We start from the raw sequence: 22,500 nt of genomic DNA on the forward strand, positions 1-22,500 counted from the left end.
TTCTAGTGCTGATATTGAAGAACAAAGGTGATGTGCCTAGTTGTAGCAACTACAGAGTCCCAGATCTGAGATGGGTTAGAGACTGTAGCAGTGAGGAAAAGACATGAGGCAGAGATGAGGATGTTGAGGTTCTCTTTAGGAGTGACGAGGATGGATAGGATTAGGAACAAGGACATCAGAGGGACAGCTCAGGTTGGCTGTTTTGGGGACAAGGACAGAGAGACTAGATTGAGATGGTTTGGACATGTACAGAGGAGGGAGATGGTTATATTGGTAGAAGGATGTTGGAGATGGAGCTGCAGGCAAGGGGTCAAGAGGAGATATATGGATGTGTTATCCTAGAATGACTGCAAAAAAAAGGTAATCGAGAGCACACGAGAGGTCTTTATTGCTTAGTGACTCAAGCAGGAGAGAGAAAAGCCAAAAGGCTTGAGGTCTACAAACATGAGGTGTAAGACTGACAACTGAGAAAGTTACAAGGATCCGTGATAACCTGAACTCAGAGAAAGGAGCAGAGCATAGGACAGTTCAGAGACTATTTCTGATTCTAAATGAATGTTCTGACTCTGAGAAAGGCCAAAGACCTGTTAGGACTGACATTAAGAAAGAAGTAGACAGGGTAATAAACAGAACCGGTTACCGAGTTTGAGATTGACTCTGGGTTTAGATTTGAGACCGTGACAATAAAAGGATCAGAAATGGGATCAGGGTCTGTGATTAAGCTTAATGACAGTAAGACAAATCCCACTTCTCTTCTCTTCACTATCCACAACTACACCAGTCTTCTCATCTCATCTTCTGTGTGGATTTATAGAAGTTTCTGTATCTGTTCTAGTGGAATAACGAGCCTCTGTTTGTTCGTTAGCAAGGAATTTCTCTCATATTAAGCAGCGAAAGGAACATATATGAGACCTAGCAGGATGCATTAGCCTTGGACTGAGGAGGAATACAGAATATACAATATACTACAAAATGTGGACAAAATAAAGAGTGTTAGGTCTGTTACAGGTCTAGAGGTTATTCATTGTCTCAGATGATGAACATACTGTACAGCAGTCTCAATTGTTTGTTTCATGTCACTGCACTTAACTTCCTTCCCACTTGATTCCCTCCCTGCAGGTTCTGGTGGATGGTCTCCAGACCGCGAGGACCGCCGTCCCTGGCTGCAGGTAGACCTAAGAGATCGATTGGAGGTAACAGCAGTAGCCACACAGGGCCGATGGGGCAGCGCAGACTGGGTGAGCAGCTACCAGCTGCAGTACAGTGACTCAGGCAGAACATGGAGAACCTACAGACAAGACAACATGCCATGGGTAAGTGTGCAACCATATGCACAACAGTCTGCATGTGTAGTGCTATAATGAGCCACTCAGTCACTGCGCTGCTTCATGACTTTACAGGTTATTAATTCTCTGTTTATTTAAAAAGGAACATGTGGTTGAATGAATGACCAAAGACTTACCTAACTTTTAAGTCATTTCATTTAAGTGATCCCTCTTCGCGGTTCAAGTTTCGCAGTTCAGGTTTCGCGGTTCAAATTTCGCGGTTCAGGTTTCGCGGCCTCAGTGCATCGCTGATTTTTCAAAAATATTCATCAAAAAATAAAGATAAAAACAGTTTCCCAGAATGCCAGACAAAGTCAGAAACTCTCTCAGAGGCTTTGTACATACCCACGGGCACTCAGACGAGGCACGTGATTGGTTCTCGGCGTGAGATCTGAGCTGATTGGCTGCGCATCATCGCATCCTCTCCCAGCTTCTTCCCTTGTTGTATCTCGCCACTCTCGTTCACGCTGTCAACTGTGTCTCGCGTATTGTGTTCAAGATTAACTTTTCGTTAAGCCCTTACGATGCCTCCTAAGCGCCGTGCCCCTGCGAAAGATTCCTCTAGTGAGCCCAAGAGGAAGAGGAAGATGATGACCATCACTGAAAAGGTCAAACTTAGGGCCTATCCTACTTCGCGGATTTTCACCTATCGCGAGGGGTTCCGGTCCCCATTAACCGTGATAAACAAGGGATCACTGTTTGTCTATATGAAGCACTAGTTTCATACAGATGCAATAACACCTGAATGGCATTAATATATTGTTTGCTCATATGCTTTTTTTTTCACCCAATTGCAATTTTCTTCCGCATGTCCTAAAAGCATATCCGCTGACACTCATACAGTAGTACAGTGTTGCAGGTTGGGTGGCATTTGAACTTTTCTCTGGTATTTTGTACTCCTAAGAGTTCCTCCTAAGAGCAAATGTTAGTGCAGATAAAAAGGGCACAATATTATTGTTTTTGTGACTAGAAGCAGGACCTTAAAACCATTTCATATTTTGTTTGTCAGGGCATGTACTCTATTCCACACAGAATGACAGTTTGCTTTCACCACAAAAATGACATGCTGAAATTCATGTGTTGAGTAAATGCACAAACAAACAAACAAACAAACAAACAAATAAATAAATGCAATTTAAGGCTAGTGGGGGCACGGTGGCTTAGTAGTTAGCACGTTCGCCTCACACCTCCAGGGTCGGGGGTTCGATTCCCGCCTCCGCCTTGTGTGTGTGGAGTTTGCATGTTCTCCCCGTGCCTCCGGGGTTTCCTCCGGGTTCTCCGGTTTCCTCCCCGGTCCAAAGACATGCATGGTAGGTTAATTGTCATCTCTGGAAAATTGTCCATAGTGTGTGTGTGTGTGAGTGAATGAGAGTGTGTGTGTGCCCTGTGATGGGTTGGCACTCCGTCCAGGGTGTATCCTGCCTTGATGCCCGATGACGCCTGAGAGGCACAGGCTCCCCGTGTCCCGAGAAGTTCGGATAAGCGGTAGAAGATGAATAAATGAATGAATTTAAGGCTAAAATGAAATAAGCCACAATCACAGCAGATGAGTGCCATGTCAGGTTGTACTTTAAATAGTGAGAAATTTTCTTTCCAGAAAGCAAAAACATTTACAATTTATTAATTTGTCAAAATTAAAAAAAAGCTAATTCTAGCCTCTAGCCTGTATTATTACATGGACCTACTATGATTTCGGTGACAGTGAAAGTGACGTGACATACGGCAAAGTACGGTGACCCAGACTCAGAATTTGTTCTCTGCATTTAACCCATCCGAAGTGCACACACACACAGCAGTGAACACACACACACACACACACACACACACACACACACACCGTGAACACACACCCGGAGCAGTGGGCAGCCATTTATGCTGTGGCGCCCAGGGAGCAGTTGGGGGGTTCTCTCGACTTCCCCCACGACTTCATGACCTTAGTATCTTAGTATCTAGTATCTACGATTAAATAAAGCATTTTTCACCGCTGCCTTAGTGCCATGATTTTTGCATCTGTACTTGTAGTTCATCATGCAGAAAAACAGAATGTGCAGGAGCTGCTGAATAATGAGGGCGGAAGCCGTATTGGTACATTTAATTTGAATTGATTAATGTGATATTTAGAATCATTTGTGCAGAAATATTTTGATAATTCGGTCATGAGCCACACTGCAAAATCTGGTGGTCCTGAAGAATGGAGGTTATAACAACAACAGTTGTAAAAGGATGTTCAAAAGAAAACACATATCGGTGTGATGGTCAGGTGTCTACTGTACAAACCTTTGGCTATATAGTGGATATTTAGGCTTAAGTCACTGACTGTAAATACATACCTAGAGTGTATAATGTGCATGTAAGGCGATATAAATATTGACACACACAGCAAAGCCAAGACATTAGCCGAGTGTATGGTAACAGTTCCAGCAGTGTGTGTTTTAAATCTTGTTAATGGTCCAGTGTGTACTGTTATATCCTCATCGCTAAGTTATTCCTCTCTTTAGGAACACCAGCAGCTCTAACGAGTCCTACAGGATAATTTTACAGACTTTAAATCTGCTTCATGAACTTAATTGTGGTTGGATTGTTAAGGGTTCATTTTCGGCTCTGAAAGCTTTCGGAAACGTGCCTTTGAAAGCGTGGCTTTCCTGTTAATTAGCACGACAAATGTCAAGTTCATTTACTTAATCATTTCAGATTTTTAATTCATTCTGCCTATTGTTGTTCAGATCGGCTTGAGGCAAATTGCTTGGGCAGAGTGTAAAGTGACCGGAAATATGGAGGTTAATGGAGTCTCCTGAATTGAAATGATAAACACTCCAAATAGGTAAAACTCTCACTCAGACATTTACACTTCTTCCCCTTGTGCTCGTGTCCTTGGCAAGCCGCACCGTGACACATCGAGTGTGGGAAACTTCCTCATAGAGATGTCACTCCATGCCAGAGTAATGTCAGTGTTCCAGCAAAGCCAGCTGGTGACAGAATCAGATAGTCACGCATGGTCTGATGCCATCTGCTTCATGCCAGTGTAGAGCTACTGACTCTCAATAACGAAACACACTTCTCATTAACCAACAGCCGACTTGTCAGTATAACTGAGTGGCTTGCAAACAGTAATCAAACTGAACATATCAGTACTTTCCCTTAGACATGTAGATAATAAATGCACATAGGTATTATCAAGCAGTTTTTATCAAGCAGAAGAAGTGGAGCAGGAGGTTAGTCATGCATCGCTCAACATCCTGAAAGCGTCTACTACCTGACTATTTTCTTCACCGCTTGGCTATTTTTGGAACAGCACATGGATTGTGATGGAGGCTTCAACCACACCATCCTCTCATTCAGTTCAATTCACTTCCATTCAATGAGCTTTATTAGCATGATTGCAGTTACAGCACGGCTAATGCATTGCAATGGAAAATAGAAAAACAGTGATCATCGTTAAATAGAGCAAAAACAAACAGAATTGCAGTCTTTTTTGACGTGTGTGTGTGTGTGTGTGTGTGTGTGTGTGTGTGTGTGTGTGTGTGTGTGTGTGTGTGTGTGTGTGTGTGTGTGTGTACTGTGGTATGTGGCACCAAGACATTAGAAGCAGGTCCTTTAAATCCTGTAAGTTGTTAGGTGGGTCTTGAGATCTGAGGAATTTGAAGCCCAAGTCAACACCTTGAACTCTTCACGTTGTCCCTCAAAATGTTCCTGAACAATTTTCACAGTGTATGAGGGTGCATCATTCTGCTGATAGAGGACACCAATGTTGTTATGAATGGATGTACTTGCTCTGCGATAATGTTTAAGTCACTGGTACGAGTCCAAGTGACATCCACATGACTGCCAGGACTCACAGCAGAACATTACCCAGAGTATCACACTGCTTTCCCGGCTTGTCATCTTCTCACAGTGCTTCCTGGTTCCTTATTTTCCCCAGATAAGTGATGTATACACACCCGCTGTCCACATGATATCAAAGAAAACAAGCTTTCAACTGAGAGTTTAGAATGTTGCTGTGTGACATGTTGCTCCAAAATTTTTGAAAGTCCACATAGAGAAGGAGCTGAAGATCAGTTACAGATGAACATATATTTTTGTGAAACTTGGCAGTAATCTAGACACGCAGATAATTCTCACTCCATTCTTTTAAAGATGACCGATGCACCACAGTACCTATTAGGTCTCACTCACATTCATTGAGTAGTTTACTGGATGAGGAGAACATACTGTATGTTCCACAGTCTCTGGTGTTTGAGTCCGGTTCCTCTCAAGGTTTCTACCTCATATTATCTCAGGGAGTTTTTACTCACCACCATCACCTCTGGCTTGCTCATTAGGGATACATTTATAATGTATAATTTATAACCTGAATTTATATATTTCTGTAAAGCTGCTTTGGGACAATGTTAAAATCTGTTAAAGCAAAAAATGTATTGAACTGAATTTTGCTGAGTTTAAATAGTTAGTGAGGTTATATTCCTTCTGTGGTTATAAGCTATATGGTTACTGTGATGAGTAAAGGGATAATGTGGTGAATTTTGGTGACAGTGAATTTGTTTTATTTAGTAAAATAAGTTCAAGATGGGGGGGCACTGTGGCTTAGTGGTTAGCACGTTCGCCTCACACCTCCAGGGTGGGGGTTCGATTCCCGCCTCCGCCTTGTGTGTGTGGAGTTTGTTCTCCCCGTTCTCCCCGTGCCTCGGGGGTTTCCTCTGGGTACTCCGGTTTCCTCCCTCGGTCCAAAGACATGCATGGTAGGTTGATTGGCATCTCTGGAAAATTGTCCGTAGTGTGCGAGTGTGTGAGTGAATGAGAGTGTGTGTGTGTGTGCCCTGCGATGGGTTGGCACTCCGTCCAGGGTGTATCCTGCCTCGATGCCCGATGACGCCTGAGATAGGCACAGGCTCCCCGTGACCCGAGAAGTTCGGATAAGCGGTAGAAAATTAATGAATGAAGTTCAAGATTTCGAGACTTGAACACTATGTTTTACTCACAGTGTACAGGGTTATGGAAATGTGCCAAAGCACATGCTGTGTATACATGTTTACTTCCTGCCTCTTGCGAACACACCGTTATAATCACATTCAGTAAGAGAAGCCCTGCTGTATGCTTCAGATAAAAAAAAACAAAAACAAAGAATATTATAATTACTATGACTTAAACAAGATAAATAATATTTTACACCAATTCATCCAGTCTATTTTTCCTGTTTTTCAAAAAAGAAATAAAAAAGTCAAATTTCGTCCACGGTGATGGGAAAAGGCCATTTATCAACTACCGACCGCATCTTTGATGAAATGCTTCTGTGACTCCACAGTTATTTTTAGCTCGGTGTGGTTACTGACACTGACTCCAGTTAGCCTTTGTGTAGTTTGGGTTTATTGTGACAGCTGTGAGATCGATGACTTTAGCCTCCGGAACCATGCTGCTGGTCCGTGTTCTCCTGATTCTCTGAGAAACTGTATGCAAAACTGTATGCCTCCTCTATACACTGCTCAAACTACAGAGCAAATTGTAAAAGTTTTAGCACCCTCACAGGCATGAAGTCATTCATTCGTTCATTTTTTACCGCTTATCCGAACTATTCTCGGGTCACGGGGAGCCTGTGCCTATCTCAGGCATCATTGGGCATGGAGGCAGGATACACCCTGGACGGAGTGCCAACCCATCACAGGGCACACACACACTCTCATTCACTCACACACTACAGACAGAGATGCCAATCAACCTACCATGCATGTCTTTGGACCGGGGGAGGAAACCGGAGTACCCGGAGGAAACCCCCGGGGCATGGGGAGAACATGCAAACTCCACACACACAAGGCGGAGGCGGGAATCGAACCCCCAACCCTGGAGGTGTGAGGCGAACGTGCTAACCACTAAGCCACCGTGCCCCCCTAGGCATAAAGTCATCATACAATACGATTATATTAACTGGCATAGAGAGTAAATGCAATGCAAATATTAGAGCAGTTATCACTATAATCTGATTCATCTGACCTTATTTTAGGAACACAGATGCTGCAGAGTGGAAGTAAGTGTGAGTCAATTTATTAGGAACAGCTGATAAAATTAGGAACAGTTCCCAGCAAACAATTCAAAATAAATAAAGTACGGTCAAAAGCAGAAAATGCAAAACTCTAGAAAAAAATGATCTTCTGGATCAGAAAGGCAGTCTTGGTAGACATGGACACTAGAGAACTGACTTTACACTACAATAAACTGAAACAAAGGAGCTAATAATTCTAACAGGAAACACAAGGAGGGATGGCGCTTGGGAGCGAGGAAGTACAGGGAGTTGTTAAGAATTCATTTGTAGGCTGCAGAGTTTGTGATGTCAAGTCAAGTCAAGTTAAGAAGCTTTTATTGTAATTCCAGCTACAGTATATATAGCTGTTGCAGTACACAGTGAAAGGAGACAATGTTTCTCCAGGACCAGGACCATGATGCTACATAAAACATAGACAGAACTAAGGACTTAGAAAGTAGTCAACCACATAAAGTGCATCTGTGCAACCTGGTGTAAACAGTGCAGAACAAGACAGACAAGACAGCAATCGACTGAAATGTGAGACAGAATGTGCAAGAGACAAAAGTGTGTAAAACAGCATGTAAACAGATTGATGGATGTTTATTGGAAGTGTGTGTATTTGGTGTATGTCTGTGCAGTCCATACAGTTGTTGTGTGTGTGTGTGTGTGTGTGTGTGTGTGTGTGTGTGTGTGTGTGTGTGTGTGTGTGTGTTGTGCTCAGTACAGTTCAGTTCATTTATTAAGGAATCTGATGGCTTGAGGGAAGAAACTGTTACACGGTCTGGTTGTGAGGCCTGAATGATTCGGTACCTTTTTCCAGACGGCAGGAGGGTGAAGAGTGTGTGAGGGGTATGTGGGGTGAAGAGTGTGTGTGAGGCGTGTGTGGGGTGAAGAGTGTGTGTGAGGGGTGTGTGAGGGGTGTGTGGAGTGAAGAGTGTGTGTGAGAGGTGTGTGGGGTGAAGAGTGTGTGTGAGGGGTGTGTGGGATCATCCATAATGCTGTTGGCTTTGCAGATTCAGCGTGTTGTGTAAATGTCCATGTTAGAGGGAAGACATACTCCAATGATCTTCTCAGCTGTCCTCAATATCCGAGATGGTGCAGTTCCCAAACCAGACAGTGATGCAGCTGCTCAGAATGCTCTCAGTGGTCCCTCTGTAGAACATGGTCAGGATGGGGAGAGAGAGATGTGCCTTTCTTAGCCTTCGTAAGTAGTAGAGACACTGCTGGGCTTTCTTGGTGATGGAGCTGGTGTTGAGTGACCAGGTGAAGTTCTCCGCTAGATGAACACCAATAAATTTGGTGTTCTTGACGATCTCTACTGATGATCCGTCGATGTCCAGCAGAGAGTGGTCACTCTGTGCTCTTTTGAAGTCTTCTGAAATTTCTTTAGTTTTATCAATGTTCAGAGACAGGTTGTTGGTTCTACACCAGGCAGTTAGCTGTTGCACCTCCCCTCTGTATGCTGACTCGTAGTTCTTGCTGATAAGACCCACCACGGTCATAATATGGTTTGATCTGTGCATTGCTGCACAGTCGTGAGTGACAGCAATGGACTGAGCACACAGCCCTGAGGGGCTCCAGTGCTCAGTGTGGTAGTGCTGGAGATGATGTTCCCAATCCGGACTGACTGAGGTCTCCCAGTAAGAAAGTCCATGATCCAGTTGCAGAGGGAGGTGTTCAGTCCCAGCAGGCTCAGCTTCCTAATCAGGTGCTGAGGGATGATTGTATTGAATGCTGAACTAAAGTCTATGAACAGAACGTCTAAAGTCTAAACTCTCGCCGTGTAGTGGGTTCGAGTCGATGTAGTCCAGTTCATTGTCCAGGGAGCTAACATTGGGTAGAATGGACGGGAGAGCCGTCCGGATAGGGTTAGTTTTTAGCCTACGGTTTGTTTTTAGCCAAGCACAAACACCCACCCGCTTACCGCGCTTCCGCTTCTTCATGCACCGCTTTCAGCGAGAGGGGACGGTATCAGGAGATGCCGAGGACAGAAGGCCTGGTCTCTGCAGCAAGCTGAGGTCACAAAGCCTTTCCAAAACATCATCGTGCAGTTGGCTGTTGCATGATTTATGTATTTTATTAGTTGACTTGACTTTACCAACAAATTCAGCGTTCTTAGTCTTGGTCAACATTCTTTAACCATTAGACTTGGTTACTGTGATGAGTAAAGGGATAATGTGGTGTATTTTGGTGACAGAGATGTTATTAGTTAATAAATTAGTTTAATTCAGTAAAATAAGTTCAAGATTTCGAGTGAGTTCCTGTCGTTTACTCGTTTACTCACAATGTACTAACTTGTTTAACAAATTTTAATCATTTGTTTTGTGTACATTTTTTCATTGCTCTCATAGTTTTATAGATCAGGATTTCCCATCAGCCACTGCACCTCTCCTGAACACCACACGTGTCACATGACTGCACCTGATTCATATCTAGGTTTATTAGGCACTAATATTGAAGTGACATTTGTATAGCAGTGTTTGTCTAGAATGTGTTGTTAGTAGCGTCATTATACCTTTGCCATGTTCATGTCTATTTCATATCTGCTTGTCTAGATTTATCTTTGTGTTTGTGTCCTAGTCCTAGTCCTAGTCACCGTTCTAGTGTGTTTTCATCTCAAATAAAATGCTCTGCATTTATATGTTTAGAAACAATCCATGACTTTAATGACTTTGGTAAAAGTGAATTAAACACTTCAGGAGATTCTGTTAAATAAAAATAATCAACATTACACCATCCTATGCAGATGAATACTGTACAGGCAAATTTCTATAGTTACTCCTAAGATGTTATACATTTTTACGTCTATTTCTATACATTTTTATCAATGTCAAATATCAAATATTCTTATATTATTTACAGATATTTTGCATCAATCTAACAATAAATGCTTAAAATTTATAAAAATGTTTTGAAATACTGTAAGTTTAAGCCTTTCCAAGATTCTTCTACACTACACTAAATTCTACTACACTAAACTGTTTTTTATTTTGGACTTGTTCTATAAGTCCATGGAAATGGACTTATATAACATTTTATATGTAAGATACATTCAACTACATTCATTTTTTTCCATTTTCTAATATTATACTACATACTATATGTCCCTTACAAACAGTTGAAATGGCTGAAATGGTTAATATGTGGGTTACTGATCAGAAGGTTGGTCACGGACTTTAAGCCCTTCTGCTCCAGTGGTGCTGTATCATCTCACACTGTACCTTTGACCTCAGCTGTGTTATATGGGATATGCGAACAAAAGCATTTCATTGTTCTCTGATGTTTATGTGACACATAAAGGCTGAAGAAAAAAGAAAGATAAAAGTTTTGACGTGTGTTAAATCTTTCCTTCTGATATTCAAACCACAACTGAATCCCAAATAAAGCAGTAGGACCTTAAAGGTGCACTGCTCTCTTTTACATTAATAGGATTGATGATGTGTATGTTATGCATTATTTTTGTGAAATACAGGTTTCTACACAGACTCCTCTTCATCTCACATAATGAGGTTTTGGTGTCCAAACCAGCACCCACTCAGATCGATGCCATTGACCGACGGGGACTAGAGCTTGAGCAGCTCCCGTGGCTTGGCACATTTATCACGCAGTGACAGATCTCATTAACACACTCTTAAAAGGTCAATCAAATCAAAAACATGCTTATGGATATTTTCTCCTGGCTTTTTAAAGGAATGCTATTTTTATAGTGAATTGCTCGTCGTATTCCCCTCTAGTTACATATTCTAAGCTGAACTCTCTTGTCCTGTGTAAATGAGACACGCTGTCAGACATGTCGATATTGATTATAGTAACCTGTACTGTCATAAACACGACATGCCTGATGTCATATCGCTGTCATAGGTTGTCATAACAGTTATCTTACCATTACTATCAAGTATTTAGATCGTTCTAGATATGATGTTTAGATTTTATTTAACAAACTGTTATAAGCTACATTTTTGCTAGCTGCGCTCTATTACAATATGGCTTAAGACAGAGATTTTTACACATATTGTACTGTATGTGATAAGATAATCACTCTAAGAATATGTATCTCGTTATGTCGCATTGCTATAGTGATATAGCTCAGTATATCACAGTCTCACGGCACCAACAGTGTTGTATCATTATTTTTGCCCTCGTAATATTTTACAAAATGAGTCTAGATTCACAAGAGCATTTCCTCCGGTCATGAGCAGTCATGTCACGTCATGTCACAGTTAGAGGGAGTGACATTATAAAGACCCCTCCGTAAGTATTGGAACATTTTCTTTTTTTTTTTTTTGTTATACACTAAAGACATTTGGATTTGAGATTAAAAGATGAATATAAAATGACAGAATTTCAGACAGAATGTTTCTAGATTCTTCTGCTGCCATCATGAGATCCATCATCAATAAAGAATAGTGAGGATATTCCAGAATGTTCCAGAAGCAGCCCTTTCTTTATCCAGACTTTAGCCTTTACATCAGCTTTGGTAGAGGTTCCCCTATGTTCCAAAACTTTTGTAGCTTTTTATATGCGACTTCCAGTCCGAACTTCTGATTTTTACTTCCGATGAGTAGATCTTGTGGTATGGCCTCTTTATTTCTGCTCTTCAAACAATGTGACTGTGACACCTTTATTCCTGCTCTCTGGAGCTTGTTTTTAGATTTTTCCTTTACATAATGAATGAACCCTTTTCAGGACACCGGTGTTCTATTCCTCTTGTAGAATGGAGATTGATTTGTTTTATTGTTATATCAGTTAGCAGTAATGTTGTTCTAATATATAGAGTCTGAATGAATAAAAATGCTAACACATGAGACCTACGTAATTGGAATAAACATATAATAGTAGTCTGGTATTTTTCTTCAAATTCTCACTCTGTTTTCTTGCTATTTATAAAACTCTGCTCCAATAACAGTCATCACCGTGAGCTCACCACTTACTAATGCTTGTGTCTTAAGCACTATTCGGACGGGATTAGTTCTACGTGGGGACGTGGAGTAATGCTATTAGTAAAGCATGGAGGTGCCATATTGTCTGTTTGCGCACGTGATAACAGGAAGCAACGTCATACGCACATGACGACAAGGAGGTTACTGTGGTGCGTAAAGCGAGTTACCCCTCCAATTTCTGCTAGTTTTACTGAGATGTCTTGTCCCGTGCGAATTGGCCAATTAATATTACAGATGTCCTGAGGTAAAATTGCATTACCCCCATGTCCCCACGTAAAACTAATCCCATCCGAATAGGGCTTTAGTGTGTTGTGTATACGTCAGGTGAGGGCCCCTTTAACTGTGTTTGCCCATGCTCCGGCTTCTGCTGGGTGAAAAAGTGCCCAGTATTTAGATGAGAGGAAGATTAGACAGAAAAGCCTTCATCTTTAAATAAGAAGCTGAATTAGTCACAGTCAGCTTGGCTTTATCTAGAGCAATATGGATGCTGTTTAAATAGACGTTTTGTGAAAATTGATGAGTATCGATGGATGTATATTTCTTTCTTCTATTATTCATTCTTTTAGAAATCCAAATCAATAAATGTTTATCAATTCACTCGTTCCTCCATCCATCCTAGTGACGTTTGAACAGAGACTTATCGTTTTTCACTCGGACGGACACGACCAGATAAAAACATGCGTCGTTGAAGAAATTGCTGAGGCATTCAATCAGTTGTGTTCTGTTAGACACACTCATATTGTTAAACACACTTCTTTAAGTGAATATTAAGTGCACGACGCCTCTGTGCAGTACCGGAGGATCAGCTATCGTTAATCATGCAGTTCCTCTCTAGAGAGCTTACAGTATTTGTCTCCGCTCAATCCACCATTATTCAGAACGCATCGGTTCATCTCATCATATCATCATCTTCATCTCTCCAGATCTCCAGAGTTGCCCATTTTTTTTGGGCACATTTTATCAAGGTCTTTGAACTTCAGGTCTTGCTACTGTTTGATTCCTCTCTGTTCTGGTCCCATCCCAGTGGTGGAATGAATTCCAGCAGTTATGTAAATAGTCATTATTTGTTAAACAGGTTCCACTGAATCACTGGCTGTTACTGAATACAGAGTGAAGTCCCATCTGTTTAATAGCCAACACTAATTACACACTTAACAATACAGCACTTGTAATTTGTGAATGAATGTACTTGATTGTGCAATCAACAGAGACTCTGGGTTCTGGCAGTGTGCTTGTGGATACATTCTGCTTGTTTCGGACCCAAACAAACCGACTCACCTGCTAAATGCTCTAAATGTCAATAAATTCAGGTATTCTTTTAAATATGCATGAAAAAAGAAAATCCTTGATAAATTTTTATTTGTATTTTTTTTTTTTTTTTAAAAAACATCAAGAACATTATGGAATCGAACTCACAATACAGGTGTTTTGTGACAGACAGGTTTTAATCACCTAAAGGTAAGACTTTAGTTATACTGCAGTTCTCATCGGGTCCCAACATCCTCGTGACATTTCACCATATAACTGGGATGTGGTAGCTCAGTGGTTAAGGTGAGGTGATCGGAAGGTCATGGGTTCGAACCCCAGGTCCACCAAGCTGCCACTGCTGGCCCCTGAGCAAGGCCCTTGTTGCTCAGTTGTAAGTCACTCTGGATAAACGTGTCTACTAAATGCTGTAAATGTAACTGCTTTACATTAATCCTATGTGAATTGATCATTCACTCTAATACTTAAAACAACATTAAGTTAAATATAATCAATGACATTAGTTTTTTTTAAATATGTGTTTCTGGTAAATATCTGCAAAGCCAGAGAATTGCTCAGAAGTCATCTTTTCCTGCTTCACCATTTCACTTTTTCATGCGTTGTGTCCGTGAACATTTTGTCTGTTTCTCTATAATTTGCTGCTTTTGTTCCCAGTTGCCATGTTGAGTTATTTTCAGTCTGAACGGGTCTCACGGACGCTAGAACGTGTTGTATCAAAATGATCAGTCCTCGTGTACTAACTGCTGTTTGAGAAATTTAAGCTCTCTAATTAAGCTGTTGTGAAAAAAAAAATTATATATATATATATATATATATATATATATATATATATATATATATATATATATATATATATTCGATTCAATTCAAGTTTATTTGTGTAGCACTTTTTACAATTGAAACTGTCTCAAAGCAGCTTTACAGAACATAGAACAAAAGGTTAATATAAGGATAAATAAAAAGAGTAATATGATACAAAAATTAAAGATTAATATTAAATAGATTTAAATGTGTATGTATTTATCCCCAATGAGCAAGTCTGAGGTGACTCAGGTGACTGTGGGGAGTAAAAACTCCCTTAGATGGTAAAGGAAGGAACCTTGAGAGGAACCAGACTCAAAGGGAACCTCATCCTCATCTGGGTGACACTGGGGGTCTGATTATAAATATACAGTCTGATAAATGTTGTATTGGTGTAAAAGACCACATGGAGTTGCGTCTCCTCTTTAGTATAGCAGAGTCTAACTGGAGCTGGTAGATCTCTAGATGCTTCAGGATCCTCACAGAGTCGGCCTCATCTCAGTGGAGGTCCAAAATCTTCATGGCACGGAAGACGATCTGAGCTGGTACAGTTTCTGGATGCCTCAGGATGGGAAGAAAGAGAGAAGCAGTGGAGAGGAATTAGCATAGCTGCTGTTCATAATATTCCCAAGTCTGATATAATAGTGCACAATATTATGGGATGTATTATGTGTGTTTGTGTGTGTGTGTGTGTGTGTGTGTGTGTGTGTGTGTGTGTGTGTGTGTGTACGTCCTGACTAAAAAGGTGAGTTTTTAATCTACATTTAAACTGGGAAAGTGTGTCTGAGCCCCGAACACTATCACGAAGACTACAACAAAGTTTGGGAGCTAAATAAGAAAACGCTCTACCACCTTTAGTAGACTTAGTTATTCTGTGAACTAGCAGAAGTCCTGAGTTTTGTGATCTCAGAGAGTGTGAAGGATTGTAACGTGTTAGAAGACTGTGTATCGTCAGCATAACAATGAAAACTAATCCCATGTCTTCTAATGAATTTATGTGCGCTCTCTCTCTCTCTCTCTCTCTCTCTCTCTCTCTCTCTATCTCTCAGTGCATGCTGGGAGTGTGTGGGTGTGTGAGGGTGAACACGGTGAGAGGGCGACAGTTTGGGAAACCTGCTGTTAAAAGCATTACTCGTTAAGTGAGTAAATATTAGCCAGAAGAAGTGTAGTGTTGTTGATGGTGGGGATGGCGTCCCCTCAGGAGGGTGTCTCGGCCCTATCTCTCCGTCATGGCATCAGGTGTGTACCGGAACCTGGCGTGACGGTGGAGGATGTACTGGTAGCGGTAGGTGAGCAGATCGCGTACGAAAATATCTGTTCAGCATCCAGGATGAATCAATCTGTGGTGGTTTTTGTAAAAGAAGAAAACCTCGTCTAACTAGCAGCGGAGTTGTGACAGCATGTGTTTGTTTCACCGCTTGTTACTCCAACAAAATGTGACTATTTCAAATATACCACCGTTCATAAAAAGCGAGGAAATCGAGAAGGGACTCTGACGTTTCGGAAAGTTCACTAGCGAAAAATGATCCCTTTAGAGTGTAAAAACATGGCCTTAAAACACGTGATGTCTTTTAGAAGACATGTACAAATGTTTTTATATGAACCTGGGCTGGAGGTGTCTTTTCGTATGTGGCATGAAGGTAAATCGTACATGATCAACGCCAGTACAGGGAACATGAAGTGCTTTGAATGTGGTGATTTGGACCATAAGTAGGACGCTTGCCCACACAAAATCACCACCAGTGGGGCCATGGGCAGTAATGAACCCAGCTCAAGTGCAGCTCCTGAGATCAGTACATCTGTCACAGATGAAGGACAGTCTCAGGCAGAAGAACACTGGTGAATGTGACTTAGAGGCGAATGATGAAGGAACAATGATTAAAGAAATGGTTACTGATGATAATGTTAATGTTGGTGAAAACATACAGGAGCAAAGGTGAATGAAAATGGAAAAATAATTAGACCCAGAAAGTAAAAATAATGTAGAACAGGTCAATATAGAACAAACAGTCAACTGCAGATTGTTCCGAAGCCTGTAATGATGGAGACATTAATGATGATGACACTTTTTCATACATTTCTGAATCTGATGGTTTAATGGAGGATTTTGTACACACTGCAGGAGATAAATGAATTCTTAGATGTAACATATTGTAAGAGTATAGAGGTAAGAGACTTCTTTCCAGATGTAGAAAAATTCATGGCATCAGTAATTGTGCTTCAACGTACAGCAAGTTATGAAGCTTTGAGTAAAAAAAAAGTTCAGGCTAAGAAAGATGTTAACAAAATTGTGCCATAAAACACCAGTCAATCAAAAATGAATAAATTACACTTTTCTTTTGGTTTTTTGCTTTTACAAGAAACACATAGACAGGGAGAATAAGATGGAGTGGGGAAAGTGGTGGGAAGGAAAAACACTGTATAGTCACGGAACAGACATGAGTCTGTTTGTATCTACTAAGGAACTTGAGAAAGGTAGGATTTTGTTTACAGAGTTAGAATATGGTGGTGTGGTTTTTGTTTTAATAAATGTCTATCCTCCAAATAAAGGGTCCAGAAAGAGTGGAAGGTTTCATCCATCCATCCATTTTCTACTGCTTATCCGGGGCCGGGTCGCGGGAGCAGCAGTCTAAGCAGGGACACCCAGACTTCCCTCTCCCCAGACACTTCCTCCAGCTCTTCCGAGGGAATACAGAGGCGTTCCCAGGCCAGCCGAGAGACATAGTCCCTCCAGCGTGTCCTAGGTCTTCCCCGGGGCCTCCTCCCGGTTGGACATGCCCGGAACAACTCCCCAGGGAGGCGTCCAGGAGTCATCTGAAACAGATGCCCTAGCCACCTCAGCTGACCCCTCTCAATGTGGAGGAAAAACAGCTTCATGAATCCTTCCTTTTTCCAGACAAAGGAAGGTTTCATGAAGCTCGAAAATACTCTTGAAAACCTTAACGAGAATGTGTGTATAGCTTTAGGGGGACTGGAACTGTACTACAGACTTTGTAATAGATAGAAATGGAGAGGAAGTTGGTGATTTTCTTTTGGTCAGGTCAACAATGGGTCAGAGCATCTTTTTTTCAGTCAAGGCTGTTGTCTTCTGCTCATTGTGCTCATGTCTTAGAACTCCTGGATGCTTAAAGCTGGACCTTCGACTAAGAAGTTCTTGCAGAAAGTACTGGGATTAGATCACACCGAATACTGGGACAACGAGCAGCAGAGATATGGAGATCACTGGCCTGCAGGCTATCAGGAGGTTCTGAATGGAGCACATGCTATTGTTCAGTGGAGAGAAGGAGACCACCATGGCTTCCCTACACTTATAATCAGGGCTGCTGTGGAGGAGTGGAGAGAAGAGGAGAGAAGTGGAGAGAAGAGGAGAAACTACTCTTATCCTTTGCCACTCAAGTACTGGGTACCATTGAGATGGCTGGGAAGTTCTATACAGTACATGGTATCTGTGAAGCTGTGTCATGCACGGTGGAGATGAGTGTTTTGGCAATGATTCTTCCTCTAAAGACCGCTTGCGTTCCCTGTACAAGCGTCCAATCAATAAAGAGCCAGGCGACCTCCAGTGAAGGATAGAACATGGGGTGATGGCTTCGGACTTCGGGTGCACCTTGATCCCAGTGTTGGAGAGGGTTGCCCTTTCTGTTCAGTACCCTAATCTTTATTTCACCCCTTTGCAGAGTGTAAGCAGTTTGAAAGTCTTTTCCTGATGTTAGAACACTGGTTTTCTGGTTTTCACTGGATACTCAGAAACATATCATAGTTCTGCTAAACTTTCTGTCTGGAACAGCAAAAATAGTCACCTGGATATCAAGGAAGAACAAAATGTGGTGGTGATGTTCAATGGCCCGGTGTCTCAGAATAGAACATGTATATTATGCCTTAGTGGGGAAGCTACCAGGGTTTATGTGCACTTGGGGAATATATGAACTACTTTGGTCAATTGATGAGGAAAATTCCAACTTAGTGCTGAATCTTTGGCCCCCTTTAAATTTCTTTCTTTCTTTCTTTCTTTCTTTCTTTCTTTCTTTCTTTCTTTCTTTCTTTCTTTTTTAAATACTCATTAGATCTATGCTGATACTATAAAACAGTGTTGCTGTATGTTATGAACATTCTCTCTCTCTCTCTCTCTCTCTCTCTCTCTCTCTCTCTCTCTCTCTCTCTCACTTCTCCCACTTTCATTCTATTTGGGACTATGTTTTAAAATTGGTGTGCACGGAACAAACACGACAGGGTTAGAGTTAGGGTTAGGGTTAGAGTTAAAGTTAGGGTTAGAGTTAGGGTTATGGTTAGAGTTAGGGTTATGGTTAGGGTTATGGTTAGGGTTATGGTTAGGGTTCCTTGTGTTAAAGCTATTGCAGCCATTCTAGTGCTCTCACATACTTTTATTCCCTCTCATCTGCCCATAGCATGAAAGATCCATCTTTTATTTTTATTTCTGATTTCTGATCAACAATTTGTGCTTCATGTTTGTAGATCCACAAGAGCAAAATGGCTCGGCTTCATGAATTATAGCTCAGTGGCTATTAAAGAGTGGCTACAAAGACCAGAGTGGGGAGAAGGAGACATGAAAAGTCATTTAATTTAATTGCATCATTAATTGCATTGAGAAGAAGGTGTAAAGAACAACTCATCATATGCACCATTGACCTTCCTTTGGTTCTGATTATAATCAACCAAAACAAAACAGTTCCATTAAAAACACCACTAAAAGATATTTCAGCAAAATGTATCTGTTGGTTGTTGAGTGGTTATGAGTCATATGTCATGTATAAATATTGTACCTGCAGACATTTTCAGGGAACACAGACACAGACTCGGTGGTCCAGCGCAAGCTTCTGCACTCTATCAGGACTCGATTTGTACGACTTCTGCCTCTAGAAGGAAACCCCACGGGAGGAATAGGACTCAGACTGGAGATCTATGGCTGCAGTTACAGTAAGAACACGCACACACACAAACACACAAACACGCATACACTCACTCACACAAACTCACTCACACACACACACACACACACACACACACACACACACACACACACACACACACAAACACACATACTCACATACACTCACACACACGCATACACACACACACACTCATACACTCACACACACACACACACACACACACACATACACACACACACTCACGCACACTCATACACTCATATACTCACACACTCACACACACTCATACACACAAACACACATACACTCATAGACTCTCTCTCTCACACACACACACACACACACACACACACACACACACACACACACACACACACACACACACACACACACACTTATACACACACTTATACACTCACACACACACACTCATACACATGCACACAAACACACATACATACACACAAATACTCATACAAAAACTCATACGCACTCACATATATACACACACACATACACACTCAAACACACACTTATACACACATACACACTCACACACACAGAGACACATACACACACACAGACACACACATACACAGACACACACATACACACAGACACACACATATACACACAGACACACACATGCACACACTAAAATGTCAAAGGAAAAATGTTTATGGTGTTTAGAAACAGAACCATGTAGCTTGAAAATCATCATTCTGGCACAACAACGTGTCGTACAGGAACAAACCTTTACTCTGAGACTTTAGAGAGCATTTTCCATACCAATATATGAAGCAACTTTTAACACTAAGCTATTTAAATAAGATATAAGATATATTATAAAGTATTGACTAAAATATCCACATGCTGCTTTAAAAAGGTGAATAAACCCAATCTATGTTTCAACTCGGTCCAGACACTAGATTACTTGGTTTTGTTTTTGAGTTGAAGTGAGCGAGTCCTGTGACTTCATGCATGAACAACAACCACCTTAAGTACATGTTAGTGCATGCTTATTAGCTAATGTGTTAATTAACATGTAAACTAAATCAAACATGCTTTAATAGAAAGATTATTTCAGTGTGCATCATTTCTATGCGCGGTGCAGCTGCGTACACAAACCACTGGATCAGTGTTAAATGTTAGAGATAAATAGTAACTTCATTTTAAACTTTATTGTTTTATTCTGTTTCTATACGTCTGTAAAGCTGAGACAATGTGAATTGTTAAAATCATCATTTACACTGATCCTCATACTGAACATGCAGTACAATGCTCTAATAATTCAGAAGCATCCAGAGATGTTTGTGTGCACAGCTGTACCGCATACGGCAAATTATTAATCATTTGAAAGGATTCATTTTTTATAATATTCTTAAGTTTTGATTCAGTTTATTCCTACATGTTAAATATTACATTAACTAACATTCACGTACTAACATACTTAACCCTAACCCTAACCATAACTCATCATTAATTTTTATGTACTGTGAGGAAGGATTAATCCCAGGATTAGTGCAGGATTATTCATGTATTGTTCAGTAAAGTGTTACCAAAAAATTAAGGCTTGAAAGTCACATAGTAACTTGGTGTAATAAATTATTTTTTTAAATAAAACCTGAGTAACTGTTACTATGTTACTAAAATGTCTGCAAAAAATTCCATACATAAAAAAATGGCCATAAAAAAAACTAAATCCATCACAGAGCTTCTCCTTTCCTGGACCCTCTGCAGTTTGCCTACAGATCCAACAGGTCTGTAGACGATGCAATCGGCACGGACCTCCGCTTCAGCCTCCAGCACCCGGACTCCCCTGGAACCTACACTAGGATCCTGTTTGTGGATTTCAGCTCCACTTACAACACTATCATCTTGTCTGTGCTACATGAAAAGCTCTCCCAGCTGAACGTATCTGACTCCACATGCAGGTGGATCACAGACTTCCTGACTGAAAGAAGGCAGCAGGTGAACTCTTGGTCTATAAATACTGGGTCGCAATCAAAGGCTGCATTCTTTCTCCTCTGCTTTTCTCCCCATATACCAACAGCTGCACCTCCAGTCACCAGACCGTTAAACTAATTCTGAAGTTTGCAGCCTCCCTCATAGGGCTCATCTCTGAGGGGGATGAGTCTGCTTACAGGAGGGAGATTAACCACCTGCAGCAGGAACATCCTGAGGCTCAATACAGAGAAAACATTGAAGATGGTGGTAGATTTTAGGAAGAACAAAGCCCCACCCACTTCTGTCACTCTGTGTGACTCACCTGACACAACTACAGTATGGACTCCTTTTGATACCTGGGAAACATCATCGCCCAGGACCTCGAGCACAGCAGCAGATCCGCTTGACAAAGATTAACCTACCAAAGACAACGATGGTGAACTTCTACACCCCCTTTGTTAAGTTTATACTCACCTCATCCACCACGATTTGTTAGGTGTAGGTTGTCATTTGCTCTACTGAGAAGGTGATCGGCTGCGATCTACCACCTCTTCAGGATCTGTACAATTCCAGGACAGTTAAGATTGTGGCTGACGCTCTCATCCTGAACACAGTCTCTTTGAACACTGTCTCTTTGACAGAAGGCTGCAGTCTCTAAAGACTAAAACAGATATTTTTCCATCTGCAACAGGCCTCATCAACAACATCTAGGACCCAACACGTCAACATTAATAAACCCCCCTACCGCTGTTCAGATACATTACATTAATGTTCACAAATCTGACTGTTATGTTGCACCTTCCTTCCTCACATGTCCAACTACTGTAACATTTATAACTGTATATCTGCACTGACAACCTTTCACATCCTGCATTAGTCTACAATTCAGCTTTCTACTTTTATCTCCATCTAATTGCTTGTTTTTTTATGTTGTTTTTTTGGTAAATCTTTATGTTTATGCAAGTTATTTTTTTGTTTCTTATATTTATGTTTAGGGGTACACGGCGTCTTAGTGGTTAGCAAGTTTGCCTCACACCTCCAGGGTCGGGGGTTCGATTCCCGCCTCCGCCTTGTGTGTGTGGAGTTTGCATGTTCTCCCTGTGCCTTGGGGGTTTCCTCCGGGTTCTCCGGTTTCCTCCGCCTTGTGTGTGTGGAGTTTGCATGTTCTCCCTGTGCCTCGGGGGTTTCCTCCGGGTTCTCCGGTTTCCTCCCCCGGTCCAAAGACATGCATGGTAGGTTGATTGGCATCTCTGGAAAATTGTCCATAGTGTGTGAGTGTGTGAGTGAATGAGAGTGTG

At 41.4% G+C, this 22,500-nt stretch overlaps 1 protein-coding gene across 2 annotated transcripts in view; it reads left to right on the top strand.

Moving 5' to 3' along the window:
* The window catches only part of cntnap5l (contactin associated protein family member 5 like), a 100,874-nt gene that overhangs the window by 30,440 nt on the left and 47,934 nt on the right, over window positions 1-22,500 (top strand). For both annotated transcript variants that reach the window (XR_003444511.2, XM_027171415.2), the window contains exons 3-4: window positions 1,120-1,313; window positions 19,133-19,280. Coding sequence is in view for 1 of the 2 variants with exons in the window: in XM_027171415.2 (XP_027027216.2) it covers window positions 1,120-1,313; window positions 19,133-19,280 (342 nt within the window). In the remaining variant the exon portion in view is untranslated. The remainder of the gene's footprint in view (window positions 1-1,119; window positions 1,314-19,132; window positions 19,281-22,500) is intronic.

The sequence above is a fragment of the Tachysurus fulvidraco genome, chromosome 2 (assembly GCF_022655615.1).
Source record: "Tachysurus fulvidraco isolate hzauxx_2018 chromosome 2, HZAU_PFXX_2.0, whole genome shotgun sequence".
Classification (NCBI taxonomy): Eukaryota; Metazoa; Chordata; class Actinopteri; order Siluriformes; family Bagridae; genus Tachysurus; species Tachysurus fulvidraco.